This window comes from Carlito syrichta, unplaced genomic scaffold (genome assembly GCF_000164805.1).
Source record: "Carlito syrichta isolate Samal-C Ts95f unplaced genomic scaffold, Tarsius_syrichta-2.0.1 Scaffold303979, whole genome shotgun sequence".
Classification (NCBI taxonomy): domain Eukaryota; kingdom Metazoa; phylum Chordata; class Mammalia; order Primates; family Tarsiidae; genus Carlito; species Carlito syrichta.
Genome location: NW_007248075.1, coordinates 382,895 through 407,406, shown reverse-complemented (window position 1 = coordinate 407,406; position 24,512 = coordinate 382,895). Strand labels below are relative to the sequence as shown.

Sequence of the window (24,512 nt, the reverse complement as noted above, 5' to 3'; positions counted from 1 at the left end):
CTCAATTTATCACAAGTTTCTGAACCGGATGATTTTTTTTGATGGTACATCTGGCAACATCATAAAAACTCCGAGTCCCAAGTGATTAGACAGGAATTACTTTTGTAAATCATTTATGACTACTACTGATGTGAACTCATTCTGAGCAGCACGTGACAGAAGTGGCCAAGGACAAAGAAAAAAAAATCTGGGGGCAGGGAGAAGACCCTTTCTCTCTGAGACGCCTTTTTGAAGGGACTGGCATTTATCATTCAAAACTAGAAAATTGCTGTCATTAATAGATGGGAATTAATTAGGCATAACTCAAAAAAAAAAAAAAAAAATCACCCAGCAGTCTCTTTTTCATTTGCCTGTTAAAGAAATGCTTTTTTTTATTTGAGCCAGTTGAAGCTTTCCATGAAAAAATGCAGCACATTGTGACCTCGGACGGAACTTGCCAGTTAAACATCTCCTGCTGTGCTCTGTAATGTAAGACCCACAGTAAGATTAGAAAGACTTTATAAATATAAATACATATATATTTTATAAATATATATATACATATATAGTTGCACATACCAGCGCCTTCATGACCACACAAAAGGCATTATCATTTAGAAACATAACCATCTTCCCCCATGAGTGTTTTTGTTGGATGTGTCTGTCTGGGGTGTGGGATTGGGAGGTGAGAGTAAGAGAACATGAGAGTACATTCGTCGACTGAAATTCCTTCCTGTGTCCAAAGAGAAACCAGCTGAGGAAAACACACTTCTGAATCCATTTGCTTCTAAGGAAGCAGCCTTCCTTCCATGAGATGGAGTCTTGGTTCTAGATACTATGATTTTCCATTGTTCCCTTAAGTTCTTCATATTCTTTCTCTTTCCCTCCCAGTTGATAAACAAATCCACTCTAAGGGGTCAACTAGACCTAAGTGAGGCTCTATGGAGGCACCTCCTAGAGTCTCTCATTTGGTCCTGACATTGGTCCTACTGCAAGACAGACGAAATGGGCACAACAGTGCCATGAAGGCAGGGAGAGGTGAGGTGTCCATGCAAGGGTCACACAGCTGGGCCATGGTGGAGGTGTCTCTCACTCTAAGCTTTCAAACACACTGCTCTAAGTTTTCCACCACCTGTTGTCTGTTGTCTGTTGGAGGCGATTCAAAATTATTCTGCAAGGGAACATTTTGGCCTCTCCTTTGGTACTGCCTGGGCTCCTGTTCCCAGGCGTGGGTTGGGCCTTGGGTTCCTCCAATGTCAAGGGAGTATAACCTCAAATTCATGGCTTCCCAGTGCATACAGAAAACTTTGGCTGAAGAAAATAGTTTTTATGGAGAACTGCCTGTAGGCTACGAAGATCATTTATTTATCTTGACACTCTAATATTTATTTTTGGATTAAACTCAGATTGTCAGAGAGCTGTGTACCTGGAGACACTCTTTTGAACCCCTGCAGGGACCTGCTTTCACCAACTGAGCTTTGGAATGATTAATTTAGCCCACATTGAGGGCTGTTATTAAAAACACAAACACACAAGGAATCATATTTACAATAAAGACAGAGTTGAACTGTGGCTCACAATATGGTCATCTGTGCCTCTCTGGGTGCCTGGCTGGTTTCATCTTATGAACGCTTTCAACCATGTGCCTGTGTGGAACTCCTTTTTGGGACAGGCTTTTAGGTCATTTGAGCAACACTTGCTATCTACATCATAATATGAATTTTAATGTACTGGCCTCCGATTGGTTTTAACCCATTTCCTCATACTTATTTTGCTTTCCCCAAATGTACTCATTTACAATTTTAAAAAATTGCATATGACTTTTTACAAGTGGTCATAAAATGTTTTTTTCCCTGAATAAAATATGGTGTATATAAGTAAGTTAATTCAAGAAATAGCTCATATTGAAATGAAAACCCAAACTACAATGAGATACCATCTCGCATCGGTCTGAGTGGCCATTATTAAAAAGTCAAAAAATAACAGATGTTGGCGAGGCTGCGGAGAAAGGGGAACGTTCATGTACTGTTGAGGGTGGGAACGTAAGCTAGTTCCACCTCTGTGGAAAGCAGTTTGGAGATTTCTCAAAGAACTGAAAATAGATCTACCATTTGACCCAGAAGTTCCTCTACTGGGTAGATACCCAAAGGAGCATAAGTTGTTCTACCAAAAAGACACTTGCACTCATATGTTTATCACAGCACTATTCACAATAACAAAAACGTGGACTCAACCCACGGGCCCATCATCAATCCAGGTGAACTGGAGAAAGAAAATAGAGCCAGGCTTGGTGGCTCAGCCTGTAATCCCGCGCCTTTGGGAGGCTGAGGTGAGTGGATTGCCTGAGCCCGCGGGTTCGAGACCCACCTGGGCAGTGAGACCTCATCTCTACAATAAATCAAAAAATCAGCCGGGCGTTGTGTGCATGCCTGTAATTCCGGCTACTCGGAAGGCTGAGGCGGAAGGATCGCCGGAGCCCAGCAGGGGAGGCTGCGGTGGCCGGGAGCGGCCACTGCACTCTAATCTGGGTGACCGAGTGAGAATCCAACTCAAAATAAATAAATAAATAAATAAACTAAAGAAAGAAAGAAAAAGGAAATAGGATATATAACACCATGGAATACTATGCTGCCATTAAAAGGGGTGAAACCATGACATTTGCAGCAGCAACATGGGTGCAGCTGGAGGTCATCGTTCTAAGCGAATTATCATAGAGGCCGAAAACAGAATACTCCATGTTCTAACGCATCAAGTGAGAATGAAACACTGAGCACACACAGGTGCAAGGATAGAGACAACAAACACTGAGGACTACTAGAAGAAGGGGGAGGGAGAAGGAAAAATGGCTGAGACACCACCCATCGGGCACCATAGCAGGGCACATGTCAGAAGCCCAAGCCTCGCCATCACACAATGTACTTACATGACCAACCTTCACATGCACCCCTTGAATCTAGAATGCGATGAAATTAATTAAAAACAAAATAAAAGGAGAAAAAAAAATCTCAACTCTGTTGTAAAAAGATAAGAAAATGCGTATAGTTTCTCACATAGGTGGCAACTATAATTTTATACATAGCAGCTAACAACATTTATAATCTATCTGCGGTCTATTAAAAGAGAAGAGAATACAGTCATGGTGGAGTGCACGGATAGCAGATAGTACAGTTTTCAAAGAAGCTGATAGAATAACCTTTCTACTCCCAAATATCTCCTTGGAAATTCTACCCCAGCAGTCAGGACCTTAGCTTAAACATTAATATTTCAAAATGAAAATGTCCATTTGAAGAGTTAATTTCTTAGAAATAGAATCAGGATAAAGAAAGCATGGTACTTATACACGATGGAATATTACACAGTCACAAAGAAGGCAAAAGTTATGGACTTTGCAGCAACTTGGATGGATTTAGAGACCATCACGCTCAGTGATCTATCACAGAAACAAAAAATTGAATACCACATGTTCTCACTTGTAAGTGGGTCCTGAACACCATTTATCACAATACTACCAGAGAGCCATCAGCAGTCATGGGACACTGTCGGGGAGATGGGGGGCATGTAACATCACTAAGGATACCTAACCCTAAACCATGGGAAGCGAGGACCAGTTGGAGGCCCAAACTTTACCTGCACGTAGACCACTTATGTACCGAATCCTGACTTGTACCTCACATCTTTATAATAAAATAAAGTAAAATAAAATTAAAAGAAATAGAATCAGATATGAATATTTTTAATATGACACTTAGCTGTTGAAGAACAAGGATCCTGATTTAGGTAGGATATTTGGTTTAGCTGACTATAGCTGATTAGCTCAATAAAAGTTCTCCCACCTCTAATTTTTATTAGTTCCACAAGTTATTAATAAATACATTCATTCATACAACAAGCATTTAGTGAGTACCTATTATGTGCCAAATACCAAGCAATGAGTAGTCAATGGTGAGAAGATGGTCATGGTGTCTAAATAAAGATAAAGAAAACATCACGGATAATTCCATAAACCAGAAATGAACACAGTTGATATGCTCTCCAAACTTTATCCTAAACACACGTAGATACCCTTCAAACATATACGATATATCTGTTTTAAAAAATAGAAGAATACTAAGTTTTCTTAATACTTAATTCTAACTATTCTGTAACTTGTTTTTCCCAATGAACATTTTTTGGGTTAGTATTCATTTCTCTATCAACATTATGAAGGGCTGCTTATTATTTTCCTTCTCTCTGTATTTTAATGTCACCTTTTATTAGCCAAGAAGGTTATCTCCAGGTTTTTTTAAATTACAAATGTCTGTGCTAATATCTGTGTTTCCCCCAAGCACACGAAAACATTTATTTCTTGTGAATAAATTCATAGGAACAAAATGCAAAGTCATAGGTAAGAATATTTAAGGCCTTTGTTACTCACTGTGAAATTATTTCGTAGAAAGACATCAGTTTTCATTCTCGCCTTCAAGGCTGCATATGAGTGTTCATTTATTTTTCTGGAGCCTGAACTACACAGGAGGTCTTTCTTTTAAATTCTTGCCTCCTCATAAGAAATAAAATCTTAATTTACATTTATTTTAAAATTGCATTTGTTCAATTACTTTTAAGAAGGAAAGTTTCAAAATATTTTAATTAGTCTTTTGCCTTTTATTTTTACTTCCCCTTTCTCCTTTTTCTTTTTCTTTTTAAAATGAAAATGGAGCGTACTAAAATTTGCATTTATTTTAATTTCCTTTTCCACATCTGTCAATAGATCAGAATTTTGGGGACCAAAGGAAGGCCCAAACTTTACCTGTATGATGACCACTTGTACACCTAATCCTGATTGTACCCCACATCTTAAAAAAAGGAAAAATAATAAAGTGCCTGTCAAAAAAACAAAACAAAACCAAAACAACAACAACAAAATCGGAATTTAAACCTTGCCTTGGACTTCCCCTCAATTTCCTGAAAAGGTGAAATCTGACCCTCTTCCAAATCTGGTGGACTGAGGTCTGCTTGGCCCAGCTGAAAGCTATCGTCACAATGCACAAGGCAGGCATTCCCTGCTGACTGTGCCGGTTGCTAACTGTGTCTGTTCATGAGCAAATTACCTGGGACTTAACTTGCTGGTTTGCAGAGGGGAAATAAACCAACAACAACAACAAAAGCCCACTCAATTTCATCTTCTCCTGTCTTTTTCTAGCACCTGAAGGGGATAGTCATGATTTTTCTTCATTTTTTAAATGTACACTTAATAATGACAAAACTGTAACCTATAGGAGCACATGGTTCAGAATAATAGAAAAATGAATAATCACCGAGAACTTCTCATCTGGGAGGTGTCTACTCATGTGCTCCTTCTTGTCCTCTCCACTTGCTCATGCCAGTGCACCACCAAGAAGTACCTATGATCTGGAATTTAGTGTTTATTATTCCTTGATTTTTTTTTTTTTTTTTTTTGAGTTGGAGTCTCACTCTGTCACCCAGACTGGAGTGCAGTGGCCGCTTACGGCCACTGCAGCCTCGACATGCTGGGCTCCGGCGATCCTTCCGCCTCAGCCTTCCGAGTAGCCGGAACTACAGGCGCGCGCCACTATGCCCGGTTGATTTTTTGATTTATTGTAGAGATGAGGTCTTGCTGCCCAGGCGGGTCTTGAACCCGTGGGCTCAGGCAATTCGCTCACCTCAGCCTCCCAAAGGTGCGGGATTACAGGCAGAGCCACCGAGCCCGGCTTCCTTGATTTTTAATGTACAGTTTTGTCGCCAACAACTTGTTTGCTAAACACTTATTTCAGATTTCGGCAGGGTTCAGAACATGTTACACCCAAAATAGGGCACCTCGGAATGTGAGAAAACAGCAGGAGAAAGAAGCCCACCCCTCTCCTCCTCCCACTGTTCTCTCTCCCGAGGCGGGCCATCAAATCTAGGGCAATCACCCTCTGACCTTCTTCTGCTACTTGCCCCTGCAGCAGGCTATAAGACCCTCATCTGAGACGTGCGCTTCCTGTTCATGGAGGAAAGGAACACTCTTATCTCTGAAGACATGAGACACAGAGAAGAGTCTGAACACACATGCCTTGCTAATTTCACCTCTGTTTATTTCCATTAAATGATGTCCTCTTTGTCCAATCATGCTTCTGCATGGCTGTCCATTCTTCATTAAACTTGGCCAAAAAAAAAAAAAAAAATGGAAAAAGAAAACTACACAGACTGGCCTGTGTGGTCAAATATTACACCAAGCCATGCTGATAAAAGAGGCTTACTGAATATGCTTAAGGGTAGAGTTCCTTTTAAACATGTGGTTGTCATTAAGGCACTATTTGCTGTGTGAAACGTCAAGGTTAATTTTTGTCCTTAAGTACCTGTTTTTGGATCGGTCGATTTCATAACCGTTAAGCAATTAACATTAGTGTTTGAGAAATGCTCATTATTATAAACATTATTAAAATTAAATCAAGCATTATTAGATAGAGATTGTTTATAAAGGACCTGCAGGTCCTAGGAGATAAGGGAAGCTTAGCCTTTGACTAAGTGCTGCAGCTCTAAAGGACACTCATCTATGAAAGATAACCTTAAACACGTGTATTTCTTGGATGCAAATTGTATGTGATAAATACAAAATTATCCATCAGCATGCACACTTATGAAAAAAAGTTCTTTTCTGATACCCACATTTAAGATGACTCCCTGGAGAATTCTGAAATTTAAAGAAAAATCCTAGTAGGGTATACACTCCAAGAAGGGAAAAATTCCCTATGCCTAATATAGACTTTAGAAATATATAGAAAGGGATGTGTGCATGTAGAAAGACCTCTGCATTTTGGAGGTAATTGTTAGAATGCACAGTTGATGGAATGACTGCCCGGTGACAATAAAGGTTTTTGCTTTTAAGTAGACAGACTGTGACTGCAAGGTACAGATAAGAATAATGATTGCTATTATTTATTAAGGTTTTACTCTTATAATGCTGTTAGAAGTAGTTTACATGCATCAACTGACAGACCTCATCACACTCTTGCTGAAACTATTATTATCCTTATTTTATAGAGACAATGATACACAGAAAGGTTAAAAATCTTGTTCAGGGCTGGACATGATGGCTCATACTTGTAATCCCAACATTTTGGGAGGCCGAGGCAGGAGGATCACTTAAGCCCAGGAGTTTGAGAACAGCCTGGGCAATATAGCAAGACCTTGTCTCTACAGAAAATACAAAAATTAGCCAAGTGTGGTGGCACGCACTGATATTTCCAGCTATTGAGAAGGCCAAGGCAGGAGGATAGCTTGAACCCAGGAGCTCAGATCAGCCTGGGCAACATAGCAAGAGCTATAAAAAGTCTCTATAAAAAAAAATTAGAGATTACTACACACATGTGTATGGAAACAAACTGTAAAATCTAAATGAAACAAAGGACTTTCTGACATCATGCAACCTCCCAAGGTTGAAATAAGAAGAAATTCAGATCCTAAATAGACAAATAACAACTCAGAAAATTGAGTCCATCATACAAAAAACTACCTACAAAAAAACCCCTGGACCAGACAACTTTCCAGTGGAATTTTACAAAACATACAAGGAGGAGCTGATACCAATCCAATTGAAAGCATCCCAGGCAATTGAGAAAGATGGAACTTTCCCCAAATCATTTTATGAAGCTTATATCACATTGATACCCAAACTGGGTAAAGATTCGACAAAGAAAGAGAACTACAAGCTAATATCCTTGATGAACATAGATACTATAATTCTCAACAAGATTCTAGCAAATCGGATCCAACAACACATCTCAAAAATCATCCACCATGACCAAGTACACTTCATCCCTGGGATGCAGGGCTGGTTCAACATCCACAAGACCATAAATGTCATTAGATACATCAACAGATGTAAAAACAAAAATCACATGATTATATCATTAGATGCAGAAAATGCTTTTGATAAAATCCAGCACCACTTCTTGATAAAAACCCTTGAACATCTAGGCATAGATGGAATAGACCGCAAAATAGTAAGAGCCATCTATGAGAAATCCACAGCCAACATACTGCTAAACAGACAGAAATTTGAATCATTTCCTCCCAAAACCGGAACAAAACAAGGATGCCCACTCATACCCCTCCTGTTCAACATAATATTGGAAGTCCTAGCAAGAGCAATCAGACAAGAGAAGGAAATCAGGGGTATCCAAATAGGAAAAGAGGAAGTCAAATTATTCCTTTTTGCAGATGACATGATTCTATACCTCGAAAACCCAAGAAAATCTGTCAAAAACCTCCTTGCATTGATAAAGGATGTTGGCAAAGTCTCAAGGTATAAAATAAATGTGCAAAAGTGAGTCGCATTTCTATACACCAACAATAAACAAACAGAAACCCCAATAAAAAGCACAATCCCATTCACAATAGCCACACACATGCACACACACAAACGAAATACCTTGGCATCTTCCTAACCATAGAAATGAAAGACCTTTACAACGAAACGCTGTTCAAAGAAATCAAAGATGACACGAACAAGTAGAAAAATATTCCATGTTCATGGATTCGAAGAATCAACATTTTTAAGATGTTCATCCTACCCAAGGCAATCTACAGATTTAATGCTATACCCATTAAATTACCAGCAGTGTTCTTTTCAGACCTGGAAATGACAATACAGGAATTCATATGGAAACATAAACAACCACAAATAGCCAAAACAATCCTCAGCAAAAAAACAAAGTGTTAGGTATCACACTCCCAGACTTTAAGCTTTATTATAAAGCTGCAATAATCAAAACAGCCTGGTATTTGTACAAGAACAAGCATATAGATCAATGGACCAGGATAGAGATTCTGGAAGCAAAACCTCAATTTCTCAACCAATTCATCTTTGACAAAGCCTCCATCATCAACCACTGGGGAGAGGAGAACCTATTCAATAAATGGTGCTGGGAAAACTGGCTGACCACATGGCAGAAGATTAAAACAAGTTCCCTATCTATCACCATACAAAAATCACCTCTAAATAGATCAAAGATCTAAATGCAAAACCTCAAACAATAAGAACCTTAGAAATCACACTGAGATATCACCTAACTCCAGTTAGAATGGCAATTATCAATAACTCAAAAAATAACAGCTGCTGGAGAAGGTATGGCGAAAAGGGAACACTTCTACACTGTTGGTGGGAGTGTAAACTAGTGCAACCTCTGTGGAAAGCAGCGTGGCGATTCCTAAAAGCTCTAAATATCAACCTCCCATATGACCCTGCAACCCCCCTACTGGGAATATACCCTGAAGAACTCAAATCACTCTATAAAAAAGATACCTGCACACGTATGTTTATCACAGCATTGTTCACAATAGCAAGAACCTGGAAGCAGCCATGCTGTCCATTAAAAGAGGACTGAATTTAAAAAATGTGGTACATATACACGATGGAATACTACGCAGCCATAAAAAAGAACAAAATCATGAATTTTGCAGCAACCTGGATGGAACTAGAGTCTATAATACTGAGTGATCTCTCACAGAAACAAAGATCTGAGTATCACATGTTCTCACTCATATAGTGGACCTTGATCATCCAATGTATTACCATAAGAAAATGCCTGTCAGTGATGGGAAACTATGGGGGGGCAGAGAAAGGGAGATGGGATTAATGGTAGTAAATATCTGTCTGGGGACGGGGAGACACCTCTTATCAACAAGGGTGCCTGAACGAAGCATATTTGTATACCTAACCCTTACCTATATCCCACAATATCATAATAAAAAATATTGATTATAAAAAAAAAGAAAATGCAGGAGACACCCTTATGGAAATTGGAACTGGCAACCACTTCCTGATCAAAACCAAGTGCCCATGCCATAAGAAATAAGATAGACTAGTGGGATATCCTCAAACTGACAAGCTTCTGCAAAGCAAAGGAAACCATTGAGAGAGTGGGGAGACAGCCCATAGACTGGGAAAAAATATTTTCCAACTGTATATCTGACAAAGGCCTAACATCTAGGATCTACAAGGAACTCAGATGAACTGAGGGAAAAAAAAACCCCAAAACAAACATCCCCATTACAAAGTGGGCAAAAGATATAAATAGACACCTCTCAAAAGAAGACATACGAGCAGCCAATAGATACATGAAAAAGTACTCAGCCTCACTAGTCATCAACGAAATGCCAATTAAAACGAGACTGAGATACTACCTAACTCTAGCCGGGATAGACATCATCATAATAACTCGCAAAACAACAGATGCTGGAAAGGATGCAGGGAAAAGCGAACACTTCTACATTGTTGTTGGGAGTGTAAACTAGGACGACCTCTGTGGAAAACAGTGTGGCGATTCCTACATACATTGACCTCCCCTATGACCCCACAATTCCCCTATTAGGAATATACCCGGAGGAACTCAAATCAGTCTACGAAAATGATACCTGCACACGCAGTTTATTGCAGCATTATTCACAATAGTAAAAACATGGAACCAACTGTGCTGCCCATTGAAGCTGGACTGGATCAAAAAAATGTGGTATATATACACGATGGAATACTACACAGCCATAAAGAAGGACACAATTATGAACTTCGCAGCAACTTGGATGGACTTAGAGGCTATAATACTGAGTGATCCGTCACAGAAACAAAGAACCGAGTATCATGTTCTTACTCACAAGCGGATCTTGAACAACGATCGTAATACTATAAGAAAGGGATTGGCAGTAATGGGAAACTGCCAGGGGCTGGGGGAGGCACTCCTCATTAACAAGGGAACCTACATAATGAACGTTTGTATACCTAACCCTGAATTGTACCCCACATATTTAAAATAAATAATTCCAAAATTTAAATCAATCAACCAATCAATCAAAGAATTAGCTGGGTGTGGTGGCCCACCCCTGTAATCCCCTCTACTGGGGAGGCTGAGGTGGAAGGATCACTTGAGCCTAGAAGGTTGAAGCAGCTGTGACCCATGATGTCACTGCACTCCAGCCTGGGCAACAGGGTGAGACTCTGACTCAAAAAAACAAATCTCTTCAGGAACACAGATGAAGTCTGGAAATAGCAACCTCTCTCACACCCTATTTTCAACCTCCTACCCTGTTGTGCTGCCTTCCCCAGATCGTTGTCATCTGAACCATTTTGGGTACCACACAATGAACCTTTTGCTAATGAGTACTTTTGTGGTAACTGCAAACTCCTAGAGGTGGGGACCGTCTTCAACCAGTTATTCTCACCGCACCACATGCAACTCACCATGAAACAAAGGCCAGATAACTTCTGTTGCCAGCAGTGCCCACAGGCCCACAGTGAACCACTATCTTTGTTCCCAAAATACCCTCATTTTTTGTTTTTCATTTTGTCTAAGCCTTTGCAAAGCTTAGCGGCACTTGGCAAAGTATCTCGGCACTAAATTAACAATGCACATTCTTAATGAAAAGTGGTCATTTCCACCAAAGAGTGCAATGGCTTTTTTCAGATTTGGGCGTTAAACGACCAAAAAAAAAAAAAAAGGAACTCGACATATGCAGATTTTCATAGTACTAAATTTGATTCCTCTTAGTGCCTAAAAAAGACAATGGTAGGGGCAAAGCTAACCAGAGAAAGACTTAGTGAGGCCCAGAAACTTTCAGTAAAGTTTACATTAATGAAACCCTAGGTCACCTCAAATAAACTTAAACAGGTTTTTGGCCATAAGGAACTAAAAAAAATACCAGATGTGGAGAACTAACAAGGGCGGTTGTAAAGATCAGAACACAAACAGTGTGTAGAACTAATTACATAACCAAATTTGCTCTCAGTATAAAGGAGAAAAGCTTATTATTAAAGGAGAGATATGCCGGGTGTGGTGGCTCATGCCTGTAATCCCAGCACTTTGAGAAGTGGAGGTGAGAGGATTGCCTGACCTCAGGGGTTCGAGACCTGCCTGGGAAACTCGGTGAGACCTGGTCTCTACAATAAATCAAAAAAGTAGTCGTGCATGGTGGTGCATGCTTGTAGTTCCAACTACATGGAAAGCTGAAAAAAAATAAAAAAAGAAAGGAGAGACACAGGGATTAGACAAGAGAATCATTAAAAATTGCCTAACCACAGAGTCTCCAGGAATTTTGTGTACATGAATATGAGACCCAATTATACCAGCATCAGTCAGGTAAATTGGGTAAGCTGAGAGAGGAAATCTTGGGATGAGATTTTACAAATGTTGGAAAGAGACTCCCTGATAACAGCTTTCTAGCCAGTTATAAAACATTTTGCTATTAGTTTCCAGGACACAAAAAGTAGTTAGTCATTCACTGCTAGTTGTACGGTAAACAAGAAGCAGTTAACTATTGCTTCTATTATCACTGTTAACTAACCTTATCTTAAAGAAACAAAATACCACCATCAATCGGTTGCTTCACAAATCTCTGGAAATTTTCTTTTGCAGACCACCCCCAAAGAGAGTTGTCCTGGCCCATGCTGGACCCCCCCTTAGAAACACACCCCTCTAACCACCGCTTTTTTGAATAAATCTACCTCTTTTTTTTTTTTTTTTTTTGAGTTGGAGTCTCACTCTGTCACCCAGTCTGGAGTGCAGTGGCTGCTCCCAGTCACTGCAGCCTCGACCTACTGGGCTCCGGCGATCCTTCCACCTCAGCCTGCCGAGTAGCTAGAATTAAAGGCATGTGCTACCACGCCCGGCTGATTTTTTTTTTTTGATTTATTGTAGAGATGAGGTCTCGCCAAGTTGACCAGGCGGGTCTTGAACCCGCGGGCTCAGGCAATCCACTCACCTCCCAAAGCGTGGGATTACAGGCTGAGCCACCGAGCCCGGCAAATCTACCTTTCTTAATTCATAATGGTCTTGGTAAATACTTTTACCCCCCATGACCCACACACACAGCTTTCAAGACACTAGAAGGATCAAAGTCAACTAAATTTATAGCTTACAGATCCTAAAGTAAGACTACTACATAACACAATAAAGTGATGTTCAAGATCGTAAAGAACTAATAATAATTAATTTTTTTTTTTTTTTGTAGAGAGTAGGTCTTACTATGTTGCCTAGGCTGTTCTCAAACTCCTGGCTTAAACAATCCTCCTGCCTCGGCCTCCTAAAGTGCTGGGATCACAGGCATGAGCCACCACGCACAGCCAAAGTACTAATAATTATAATGATAAGATCATTGTTATCAATAATCCCTCAGTGATTAGAACTTTGACTATGAACTTGTAACATAAATGGTTCTTCTGAAGAATCCCATGCACTCTCATTTGACAGTGATGAGTTAACCCTGTAGAGTTTTGAGACAAAGGCTTTAAAATGAAGAGTAAAATGGATATTAAAGAGAACATGTTCAGTTCACAAAAGGGGATGAGAGTTTGCTACCCAATGACAAGACAAAAAGAAAACCAGAGAAATGAAGAGAGATTCATTTTTTAAAAAATTGAACATTGTAAATCATGACCATGGACTCGTAGTTGCCAGAATCAAGAGAGACTGGCAGTATAGGGGGAAAAAAACCGAAACAAAACAAAACAAAAAGACTTTACCCAAATATTATTCATTAGTTCAAATCAAAGGAGCCAAATGAGGTAGGAAAAGAAAGTCATTGTGAGGATAACATTATGAAAAAATAAATAAATTGATCAACCTGGACAAGCCAGCAAAACCTGTCTTTAAAAAAAAAAAAAAAATCAAAAAAATTAGCCAGGTAACTTGGCGCATGTCTCTAGTGCCAGCTTCTCAGGATGATGAGATGGAAGGATCGCTTGAACCCAGGACATCAAGGCTGCCTTGAGTCGTGATCGTTGTGATCATGCCACTGGACTGCACTGGGCAACAGAGTGAGACCTTGACTCCAAAAAAAAGAAAGAAAGAAAGAAAAAGAAAAAGAAAAAAGAGAGAATAAATGAATTGATATTTTTAAAGAGGGTAAGGATCAAAAGCATTGTTCTTTTTCTTTTTCAGTGATAGAAAGTTATGGTCCCCGTATCAGTTTCCTAGAGCTGCTGTTATAAAATACCACAAAGAGTTCTGGAGGCCAGAAGTCCAAAACCAAGGTGCTGGCAGGGCTGGCTCCCGCTGAAGCAGTTGGGGAGGATCTGTTCCTCGACTCCTGCCTGGCTTCTGGGGGCTGGTCAGCGGTCTTCAGCTTTTAGCCACGTAACTCCAATCTTGACATGTGTCTCTGTGTCCAAATTTCCCCTTTTTATAAGGACACAGTCATATTGGATTAGGGCCTAACTTGATGACCTCATCTTAACCTAATTGTATTTCCAGATAAGGCTATACTCACAGGTACCAGGGTTTAACTTCAGCATGTTTTTGGAGAACACGATTCAACCTATAACAATGTCATAATTTTTCCTGGTAAACACTAAGATAACGTCTTATTGGAGGTAGCAGGTGACATGACACACAAGTAGGAGTGGATCACTCGATGGATTTACCCAGAAAACTCTTACAGAGCTTCTAAGGTGCCTAATGCACTACCTAACACAAACGTGTTAAATAAATATTGGAAGAGCAAGTTCACGAATAACAATACCTTTGATTCCCTTTTATCCACCTTGAGGACACTGGCTACACATAAAGAAATGGAGGCAGGATCTGGATGCTTCCTTCCTAACCCCATATGGCATCCAAGACGGCAAACTTGAGACACCTACTTTCCTTGGGCCTCCCTACACATGGCTCTTCCCAGCACCATGGCCACCGGTCCATGCCTGGTGTAACCACAGGATCTGGTGTTACAAGCCTACTTCTGTCCGTTTCACTTACAAACTCCCTTCCTCTCCTCTCAACCACTAGAACATTTATTTTCTAGGCAGTCTATTCAGCACTGTTCTTTAATTTTCACAGACCCATCCATGTATTTATTCATTCATTCATCCTAGTGATCTTCAACATTTGGGACCCAATGCCTTTTTTAGTAATGTATTTTATAACACCTGCCATACAATGCCAAGATGAAAGTCATAGATAATACAGGCCACCTACACACGTAATTTCAAAGAAGTTGATATAATGCCCTGACTGCAATACCAGAATGAATGAAAAGAAAGTAATTTGTAATAAAATAATAGTGATTTCAATGTGTAAATGCTCAGGTTTAAAGAAGTGGTAAGATACTTGCCTCTATATGCAGAATTACAGCAAACATTTCAGCTAAAATGCAGAGTGATAAAAGTGCATGCTCTTGGTGACTCAACTACCAAGAACAGCACTGCCATCAGTGATATGATTTTACCAAATGGTGAGTGACTCTTAGAAAATTTCCAGAGAAAGCAAAGATCGACCTACTCTGAACTTGCACACAATAATATTCTGCATTTACACGCAAAATGGAGTTATGGCTTGGGCTTCATTCATCCTAACTTTTTGAGGGAGGAATTTTTAACATGAATGCTTGGTGGGACACTGGAGAGTCCTCAGAATGTGATGTACTTCTGTATTACTTGTAACTATCGCCCACACTGCAGGATATCCAGCTCCCTAGCCCCTGCCTGCTAAATGCCCATGTGCTCCAAAATTCCCCCACCAGCAAGAACCACTGATTCAGTCATTCTACAAACATTAAATGAGTTTCCACAGTGTCCCAGGTATCAGGTTAACAGATGAGCAGAAGAAGAAAAGTTACGAAAACAACAAAATGAGGGATGTGTAATAGACTGAAGTGTGTACAAGGCACAGTGGGTATCTGGTTGGAAGGGGATGTTACATGCTTTACAAAATCTAGGTCCTGGGGGGCAAAGAGCAATCGGGGTTCAGATCTCTACAGTTTTAGGTGATTATGACTTCCTGTTGGAGTGCAAAATCCCTAAAGACAGATACAGTGCTTTAAAAATCTTTATGTCCTCCCTCAGTACCCACAGCAAACACAGAGTTGTGAAAAGACTGACTTTGGTTAGAACAAGAAGAGGTCCAACCCAATCCCACCATTTTTGTCTCAGCAACCTTAGGCCAGTTGGTTTCCTGGATCATACCTTCTTTGTTTTCCTTTTTCAACTGGGAGACGGAGGTAACGTTTGTAGCAAACTAAAAAAAATGGTAGTTATTTTTAATACTAATGCTCATGGCAAAGTGAAAAACAAAACAAAAAGCAGAAGAGCATTAAAGGTAACACCTGGCTACTGGCTGGTACAGTGGCTCCATGATCTTGAAGGTGCCCTGAAGCTCATTCAAATAACAGCTAATTCGATTCATATTTTCTCTCTCTCTCTCTCTTTCACCCCACCACCCCCTCCTTCCCTCCCTCCCTTTTCTCTCCCTCTCTTCTTCCCTCTCTGCACAGCCCCCCATCTTTTCTTCATTTTTGGTCTTTCTTTGTATATATTCTTCCAGTCATATTCTCCCTTGGAAAAGTCATTGGCAGGAGTAACTTGGAGGTAAACCCATTCCCGTTTTTATGATCGCCTCCATGGACTGGAAACCTACTTCTGTTCAAGAACACACGCCTACAGTTGGAACTATCCTTTGGGCACTGGAGTTAATTTGACAAAAATGAAGAATAATCTTTTTGTTTCTAATTCATGTTCATATATTCTTGATCCCTTTGAAGTAAAACTCAACAAACAGAATGAACCCAGTTCCTTGTTAGAACTATTCTAGGGATTATGTGTTGTACTCAACCAGACCCTGGGGAAATTGTAAAGAAGTCAAGAAGATACAAAGATTTTAGGGGAAGAGAGGCACTGAAGTAATCAATACCTGTCAACCTTTACGAAATGGACTCTTACACAATACACTTGTGGCTCTAGGCCTAGGCAAGTCCACTCAAATTGTTTCATCATGTCAAAAGCATAAACTCTTACTTCTCAAACTTTCAGGTAAAGCCTTTGACCTCCCTAAGCCAATAATCAAAGACAGATGAAATGGGCAAAACTGTTACAACTAAGTTTAATCAAATACCTAGCAAGTTTCCTTTCCTTTCCATTCTTTTATTTTTATTTGACTTAACAATGTGAAGGATACACAGATATGGAGCCTACTATTATGTTTGACAGACATGAAATACCAGCAATATATTACGCTCCAGACATATTAAAGTCAGATGTGATTCTTGTCCTATGGGGGTCACTGAGTAAGTTTAAGACAAATGTAACGCAGCAGAAGGTCGACAAGATGACAGAGCAAAGGGTGACGAATAATAGGAATTAATGAGCTGGTTTTAGTTGCCTTCACTCTGCATGTATTTAGATCCACACCTCTGGGTCAACTGTCCCCAACATGTAATAAGAAGGTTCCAATCTGGCTGCACCCTATTTTAGACAAGCCAGGTACCAAGGTTCCTCTTAGTTTAGGACAAAAAATAGAAATAAGACTCATTTTATGTCCTGTCATTGGTAATTCTGAAACTGCACAGCCTGTCTCTCCAGAAGGTTGGGATTTTTTAAGCGAATACCCTATTTTGTGATTTTGACAGGAGAGCACTTTCTGATCATTAAAGAAGCAAGGGAAATGAATTCTCATTTTAAGATGCTGGAGTTAAACTGAGATCATTTTGAGAGAGGTTCTGAAGCCAAAACGCTTAACAATATTTTCCAGCTTGCAACAACCTATAAAAAAGCACATGTGCAGCAATAAAACAGAACAAGCAGCCATGAAAGGAACATAAAGAGAGACAGACGGACAGTTGTCCAACTCTCGCAGAGAGCCCTGGAACATAAAATGTTGAGTGTTCTCTGGCACAGCATGTCAGGCTCTTGTCCCGTTGCAAGTCCTACTTACTGGAGGCATCACTGCAGCACTCTGACTATGGGGTCCACCTTCAAGCCCCCATTTTGTTGAAAAACGATAGCTGCTTCCACAGTCGTCAGCTGAACTAAAGAGGTTGCAATTTCCTTGAACTATCCACCATCTCCAAGGATTCCCTGGAGTATCATAGGTAAAAGACGCCCATGCTGAAGATATGGACTATCTAAGGGGTTGAGCTGGCCACTGGGAGAAGCATGGACTTGGGGTCCCAAGATCTGGTTTGGAATTTGATTCCAACATTAAGTGGCTGTAGAAGCGCTTTACTCTAAACATCATGGTCTTTATCTGTAAAGTGGGATTTCTGTTAATGGCCTAACAGTAATGTTAGGAGGTCATTCGAGAAATTAAGAATGAAATACATTACATGACCCAAGAGGTGCTCAATGTATTGTAACTTTTCTTTCATCATCATCATTATTATTATTTAGAGACAAGGTCTGCTCAATGCATAGTAATATTTATTTTGTTAGTTATTATTATTATTATTAATAATAATAATTTTAAAAGGCAGGGTCTCACTCTGTTGTCCAGACTGGAGTACAGTGGCACAATCATAGCTAAGTGCAGCCTCAAACTCCTAGGCCCGAGTGATCCTCCCACCTCAGCCTTCTGAGCAGCTAGGACTACAGGTATGTGCCACTATACCTGGCTCATTTTTTATTTTTTGTAGAGATGGAGTCTCATTATGTTGCTCAGGCTAGGCTCAAACTCCTGTCCTCAAGTGATCCTTCTGCCTCGATCTCCCAAAGTACTGGGATCATAGATGTGAGCCACTGTGCCCAGCTGTTTTTCTTACTACATATTTTAACTCCCTCCTTTCTCATATGTTCCCTATGTTCTAAGCTTATTGACTCCAAGCTGTAAAATTAAGTCAAAATGCAAAGACAAGGCCATGCACACACAGAAGTTGCTGTCAAGTTCACCTCTCTCCTGCAAATATATACATATATGTTTCTTTAGGGTAGAAGATTCTAGAGAACAGAGCTTCTGAAAAGTAAGGGCATCTTTCTCTCAAAATAGTGAGTGGTGACAAATTGTCATACCAATAACCAAGTACTTCATGGTGTAAAAAAACAGGACCCCTCACTGGCAGAAATCAAGGAAAGGTGGGACGTTTGCCAGCCAATGGCATGGGGACAAGGAGAAACCTAAGTTATATAGAAGCATCACATGTTAGAGTTGAAAAGGCCTTGGAGATGATCTGGCTTCACCCCCCATAGCATCTGTTTCATAATTTAGATCTCATCTTTATCCTTAAAAGATTTGAACATATTATGAAAGACTATCTTGAAAAATAAAATATCTTATGAGTATAGTTGATGGAACAGAAATTCCAAGAGGTTAAATAACTCTGAACTGGATATAAGACCAAGGACCACCACTTTATATGAGGGAATGGAGCCATTGTCCCATAGGCTTAGACAAGTTCAATGTGCAGAGTTCACATTATCCTCTGGAAGATTAGGCTGACCAGAGCTTCAGAAGTGAGCATGGAAGGAAAGGCAGCATAGCTGCTATGGAATCACTCTTACTCCTTCTTGAGGCAGAAGGTTCTTGAGCCTTTACAAGTACATGGCGCTGACAGAATCTCATGACAGAAACAGGATAATTTATTCTTCCTGGCTGAGCTGCAGACTCTGGATGTGTCTAGATCATGAAAGGAACATCAGCAAGTCCCACAGTTCCATGACACGAATCTATTTGCAGAACCATTCCCCAGCGTGCTTGTTCTCTTTTTATTCCACGTCAGCCAGTGTTTCTACCCAAGTATGTGTGTTGCTGATGACGGGGACTTTATAGAATTCGGCTACCTCCCTAACTTATCTCAGGACACAAATAAAACTTTATGTTTATTTTTAGCCAAGTCTATGGGTAACTTTTAAGACTTTGCCCTTTTCTATGATCTTTTGAAAAACAGAGACTTGAACAAAGACAATTCTCTCTTTGAGGGCCCATGAAGTGATTACATATTAACACTGGCTTCTTTTAATGATTTCCATCTGAGCAGCTTTGACTGCAGCAAGAAATAATAAAACAAGGTATTAGTCAGAGAGTGAAGTAAGCCAACTTTGATGTTTCCAGCCTGAGCTTTCTGCACCTATTCCTTTTTCTGTCCCTTCTCCAAACACCTTTTAAGGTTCAGTTCCTGGGCACCCTCCCTCCAAGGTCCTCAAGAAAAACTGTCATCAGTTATTTGTCCTTTTTGTGAACTTTACACCCAGTCTTTCTAAAGGTTGAATCATATGAAATTGACTATATGTAACCAATCTTTATCTAGAAAATGGCAGTAGCGTTATAGTTTGATCCAGTAGTAATGACATTGTATGCTTTATTAGTAATTGTGGGATGAAAAAGTTGCCTTATATTTAGAGGTGAAAGGAACCTTAGCTATGATATATTGCAACCACTCTTCCATTTACTATGTTCTGTGTTTTTCTAAAAATCAGTAGCCAAAGAAGCCCAAAGTTGCTGGGTTTTGCTATAGGGCACCTAGAGGCTTCAGGCTGCCTAAGAATTTCAACCTGCTAGATTTCATCATTGGCAATGGGAATCAAACTCAAATCTTAACTCTGTGGCTACCTCTACAAAAGATGCTTCTGATCTGAGGAAAGAAACTTGCTAAAATGTGCTATCAGGCCAGGAGAACCATAGAATTAGATACAGAGGCTCTTGGGTAAAATTTTAAAGGCTTTAACAATCACTCGGACTCCCTCATGTGTTAGCTAAAAGTGACTTCATTATATCATTTGCATATTGGGTGAAGATGGTTTGAATCTGCACCTAAATCAGGAAGATATTTTGAATACAAGTACTCTTTCCATTTCTCCTGATAGCTAAGAAGCCACTTCGGCTGCACCTGCCTTCAAGTTGAACTTCAGAAGACTGGGAGAAGGATTTTAAGCAATTCCACAAACATTACTGGTCACAAGTACAGGCCAGAAATCCAGCCACACCAGGGAAGAATCATAACCAAGTCATTCCAAGAAGGAAGACAGGGCAGTGTTTAGCAGGCATGATGGTACTCTGATTGCAATCAACACGCCAACAGTGAAAGTCTGTCTATCTGTCCGTCCATCATAATAGCCACCTCCTACTCTTTTTGAAGGTAATGTACCAGGGATTCTATTTAGTAGGACCAGTCCCTGCTCCAAGTGAGCTAAGGATGGAGTAGGAGAAGAAAGTTAAGGCATAAAAAGCACAATACAGTCAAGCGCAGTAGCTCATACCTGTAATCCCAGCACTTTGGGAGGCTGAGGTGGGAGGACTGCTTGAGTCCAGGAGTTCAAGACCAGCCTGGACAACATAGCAAGACCTTGTCTCTACAAAATATGAAGCAAAAAAATAGCTGAGCATAGTGGCACACACCTGTAGTCACAGCTATTCGGGAGGCTGAGGTAGAAGGATGACCTGAGCCCATAAGGTGAAGGCTGTGGTGAGCTGTGATTGTGCTCCTGCATTCAAGTCTGGGCAACAGACCGAGAGCCTACTCCCCTCCAGAAAAGATCACAGTACAGACAAATTAAGGCAGTTTTCAAAAGATCAGATTCTAAGTACCAAGCTAATATTTGGAGGAACTCCTTAAAGAAAAGCAGAATGCAAAAGAGTAAGTAACTAGGAAGAGTTACGCACAGTTCCTGTTGCTCTGTGAGACAGGAAGAATTTGAAGAATGCCCTGTGGATCCTGGCAGAAAGCAGTACTTCCAGATGCCACACAAGGGAAGTTGTTGTAGAAGGTGGTAATGCTCACTGGCTAGCATAGCGTTTCCTTAAACACTCAGAACTCTTTTTTCTTATCACATAATATAGATGCTTTCTACATGTAAATCATATCAATCTCAAAGACTTCTAACTGTCACTATTTTCATCTTATAGTACTTTACACGTACACCTTAAGACCTGCAGTAAGAAACAGCTCAGCATAAAATCCCAGAGTGTCAAGGACGTTAGAAAAGCTTCATGTGATATCAATTGGCAGCAAAGGTCCGTGGGGAGTTGAGAACAACGACAGATATCATCTGTACACAGGAAAAAAAGGAGGAAATTCAAAGGAGGTCTCACAACCAAAATAGATTTTAACTCTAGAATTATCATTAGTGATTCTCACAGTATCACCTCCTAATTCACTACTCATGTTATCCATCCAGTGGCCAATTTTCTTTAGGCATTATTGGTCAACCTCAGCTGATCCTTTTTGGTGCTTGCATTTTATGAAACAGAGCAAAATATCAAAGCAGCTTTGAGCGGGCCAGTTCTAAATTTCACCACTCATCTGGTTTCAAATCGTATTTCTTTCCATGAAACTGAAGATAGAATTCAAGAGCAAGAGAAACCAGCACCCAATGAAAGGAGAACTCATCCTGAATACCAACCGTCTTGTTGTCTGAGGCCCACCAAGCCAAGCAACCAAGAGAAGAGAGCACACGTTCCAGCAGTACTTACTTGCTGGCGATGGAGTGCTGCACCCGCTGGGAGGAGGGTGGCCATGGAGGCCGTGGAGGGGAGGCAGGGACAGTCCTCCGATGACAGGCGGGAAGAGCAACGGGTAGGGCGTGGCTGGGTAGTGAGTCATGCGTTCATTCACTGTTGGGACAGGACACGCGTGGCTACTGGTGGTCATGTTTCAGGCCTCACAGACCGAGAGGCGTTTTGGGGCAGGAACACATCACTCCGGGTCTCAAGCCAAAGGGAGGGAGGCAAGTGTAGGGCAGGAATTGAGGCTGGGCTGTGTTCCAGGGCTAAGGCGAGAGGGCTCGACTCAAGAGCTTGCTTCTTCCCAGCATGGTTGCTTGACCTCTCACGGTGCTCCGCCGGTTACGGAAAGGATGCCTTTTTTGTTCAGCTTCTCAGTTTAAGGCAGAGGAGACACTAGCACCTTCAGATTCCAGAGCTGTTAATCCTGTAAGAAAAAAAAAAACATATATATACACACGCTCACACCAATATATCACAAGTCAAAAATATTTCCCTTTGTATCACATTATTATGCAAAAAATCTCTAATATTAATTCAGGTCTCCCAATTTCTTGTTGCTCCCCTATGCATACGACTGTGCAAAAAGACTAATTTTAGGTTCTCACATTCTAATATGAAGAAAAACATTAGGCCGGGCGTGGTGGCTCAGCCTGCTGTCCCAGCACTTTGGGAGGCCGAGGTGAGAGGATTGCCTAAGCCCGGGGATTTGAGACAAGCCTGGGCAACTTGGTGAGACCTCATCTCTAAAATAAATCACACAAAAAAACTAGCCAGGCGTGGTGGCGTGCGTCTGTAGTTCCAGCTCCTTGGAAGGCTAAGGCAGAAGGATCGCCCTAGCCCAGAAGGTGGAGGCTGTGGTGGCTGTGAGCGTGCCCCTGCACTCCAGCCTGGATGACGAGAGTGAGACTCCAACTCAAAAAAAAAAAAGAAGAAGAAGAAGAAGAAAATTACACAATTGCAAAATAACTGACCATCCAATATTAATTAGCAAAACGCTCCACTCCTACATTCTTCCCTTTATCACTCAACTTGCTAGATTTTTCTCCAGGGCACTTAAATAACTGGATGCATTACACGTGGTGTGCTTGTTTTGTCTGTCTCCCCCATTAGCATGGAGGGCAGAGAGTTTCTCTGTTTTGTTAACAGTTATGCTTCGGGTTCCTTTAGGAGTTCCTGTCAAAGGATAGACGCTTAATCAATGTTCATTGAATAAAATGATTTTCTTGCTCTTTTAGGGAAATGGAGTATTTAATGCTATCCTAACCTATGTGATGCCAAGGTTTCGTGTATTTTATCTGAACGACTTGGGATTCTATTGCAGCCAGTTGGAATGACACACCCAACCAGATAAATAAAAGTGTGGGGGGAAAATCACAACCTAATGAAAGAGAGACATAGTGAGATATTTTGTATCAGTTCCTTATTATCAACATATACACCTTTCTTATAGCACCACCCATCCATCCATCAACGGATTTGTACAGTCATTGGCCTTCAATTGTCTTCTGTCCAATTACCCATTCCTCAATCACATCTTAACTATTATCTGTCATGTGCTGATGTAAACACTAGAGATATACAGAGGGGAAGAAGACGAATGTGGTTTCTGCCCTTAGAGAGTTTCTAGTTTTATCAACTCTTGACTGAGGTCATGTTGTTAAGGAAGTCTAAGCCACCCCACCTCCCACAAAGGCTAATCGAAGGGTGTTCAACGCGTAGTTCTCCTTGAGACTGGGAATGGAAGTAGCCTCAAAGATTCTAGAGTGGGCCAGCTGTGGACTTCCTGGGCCTACATTGGTGCTGGTAACTAAAATTCATTAGAAGTTCCAAACTCTGCCCACTAAATAGCAAGCTCGGAATGGAGACCCATGTGGCTTGAAACAAGATACCACCTTGAAACCAGCACAGAATCATGTTAAGAACATGATTCTGAGGCGGAAGGATCTCCGGCGCCCATCAGGTTGACTCTGGGGTGGCCGAGAGCATGCCACTGCACTCCAGCCTGGGCGATGCAGTGAGATTCCAACTCAAAAAAAAAACCAAGCAAGAAAATGATTCTGGAGCCAGACCACCAAGGTTCAAAATCATAATTCTGACCCTTGGGCAATTGTCTGACTTCTCCGTATGTCCATTTTTTCCTGTAAAATAGAAAGAATAATAGAATTTATTTCGGAGGGGGGTCCTGTGAGGATTAAATAAGCTAATACAACAGAAGAACAGTCCCTGGTACATAGTAAATGCTAGGTAACTAGTAAATACTATGTAGAATTTGTTAGTATTAGCTCATCAAATGATATGCTTCTCAGAACAAGCTTGCTGGAAAAGACAAAAGCTGTGGGGTTGGGACAGGAAGGAGAA

At 40.7% G+C, this 24,512-nt stretch overlaps 1 protein-coding gene across 1 annotated transcript in view; it reads right to left on the bottom strand.

Moving 5' to 3' along the window:
• Positions 1-22,365, bottom strand: part of RARB (retinoic acid receptor beta) — a 434,621-nt gene extending 412,256 nt beyond the window's left edge. The window contains exon 1 of the mRNA XM_008059241.2: positions 22,122-22,365. Coding sequence (XP_008057432.1) covers positions 22,122-22,299 — 178 coding nt within the window. The 5' untranslated portion in view covers positions 22,300-22,365. The remainder of the gene's footprint in view (positions 1-22,121) is intronic.
• Between the last annotated feature and the right edge of the window lie 2,147 nt (positions 22,366-24,512).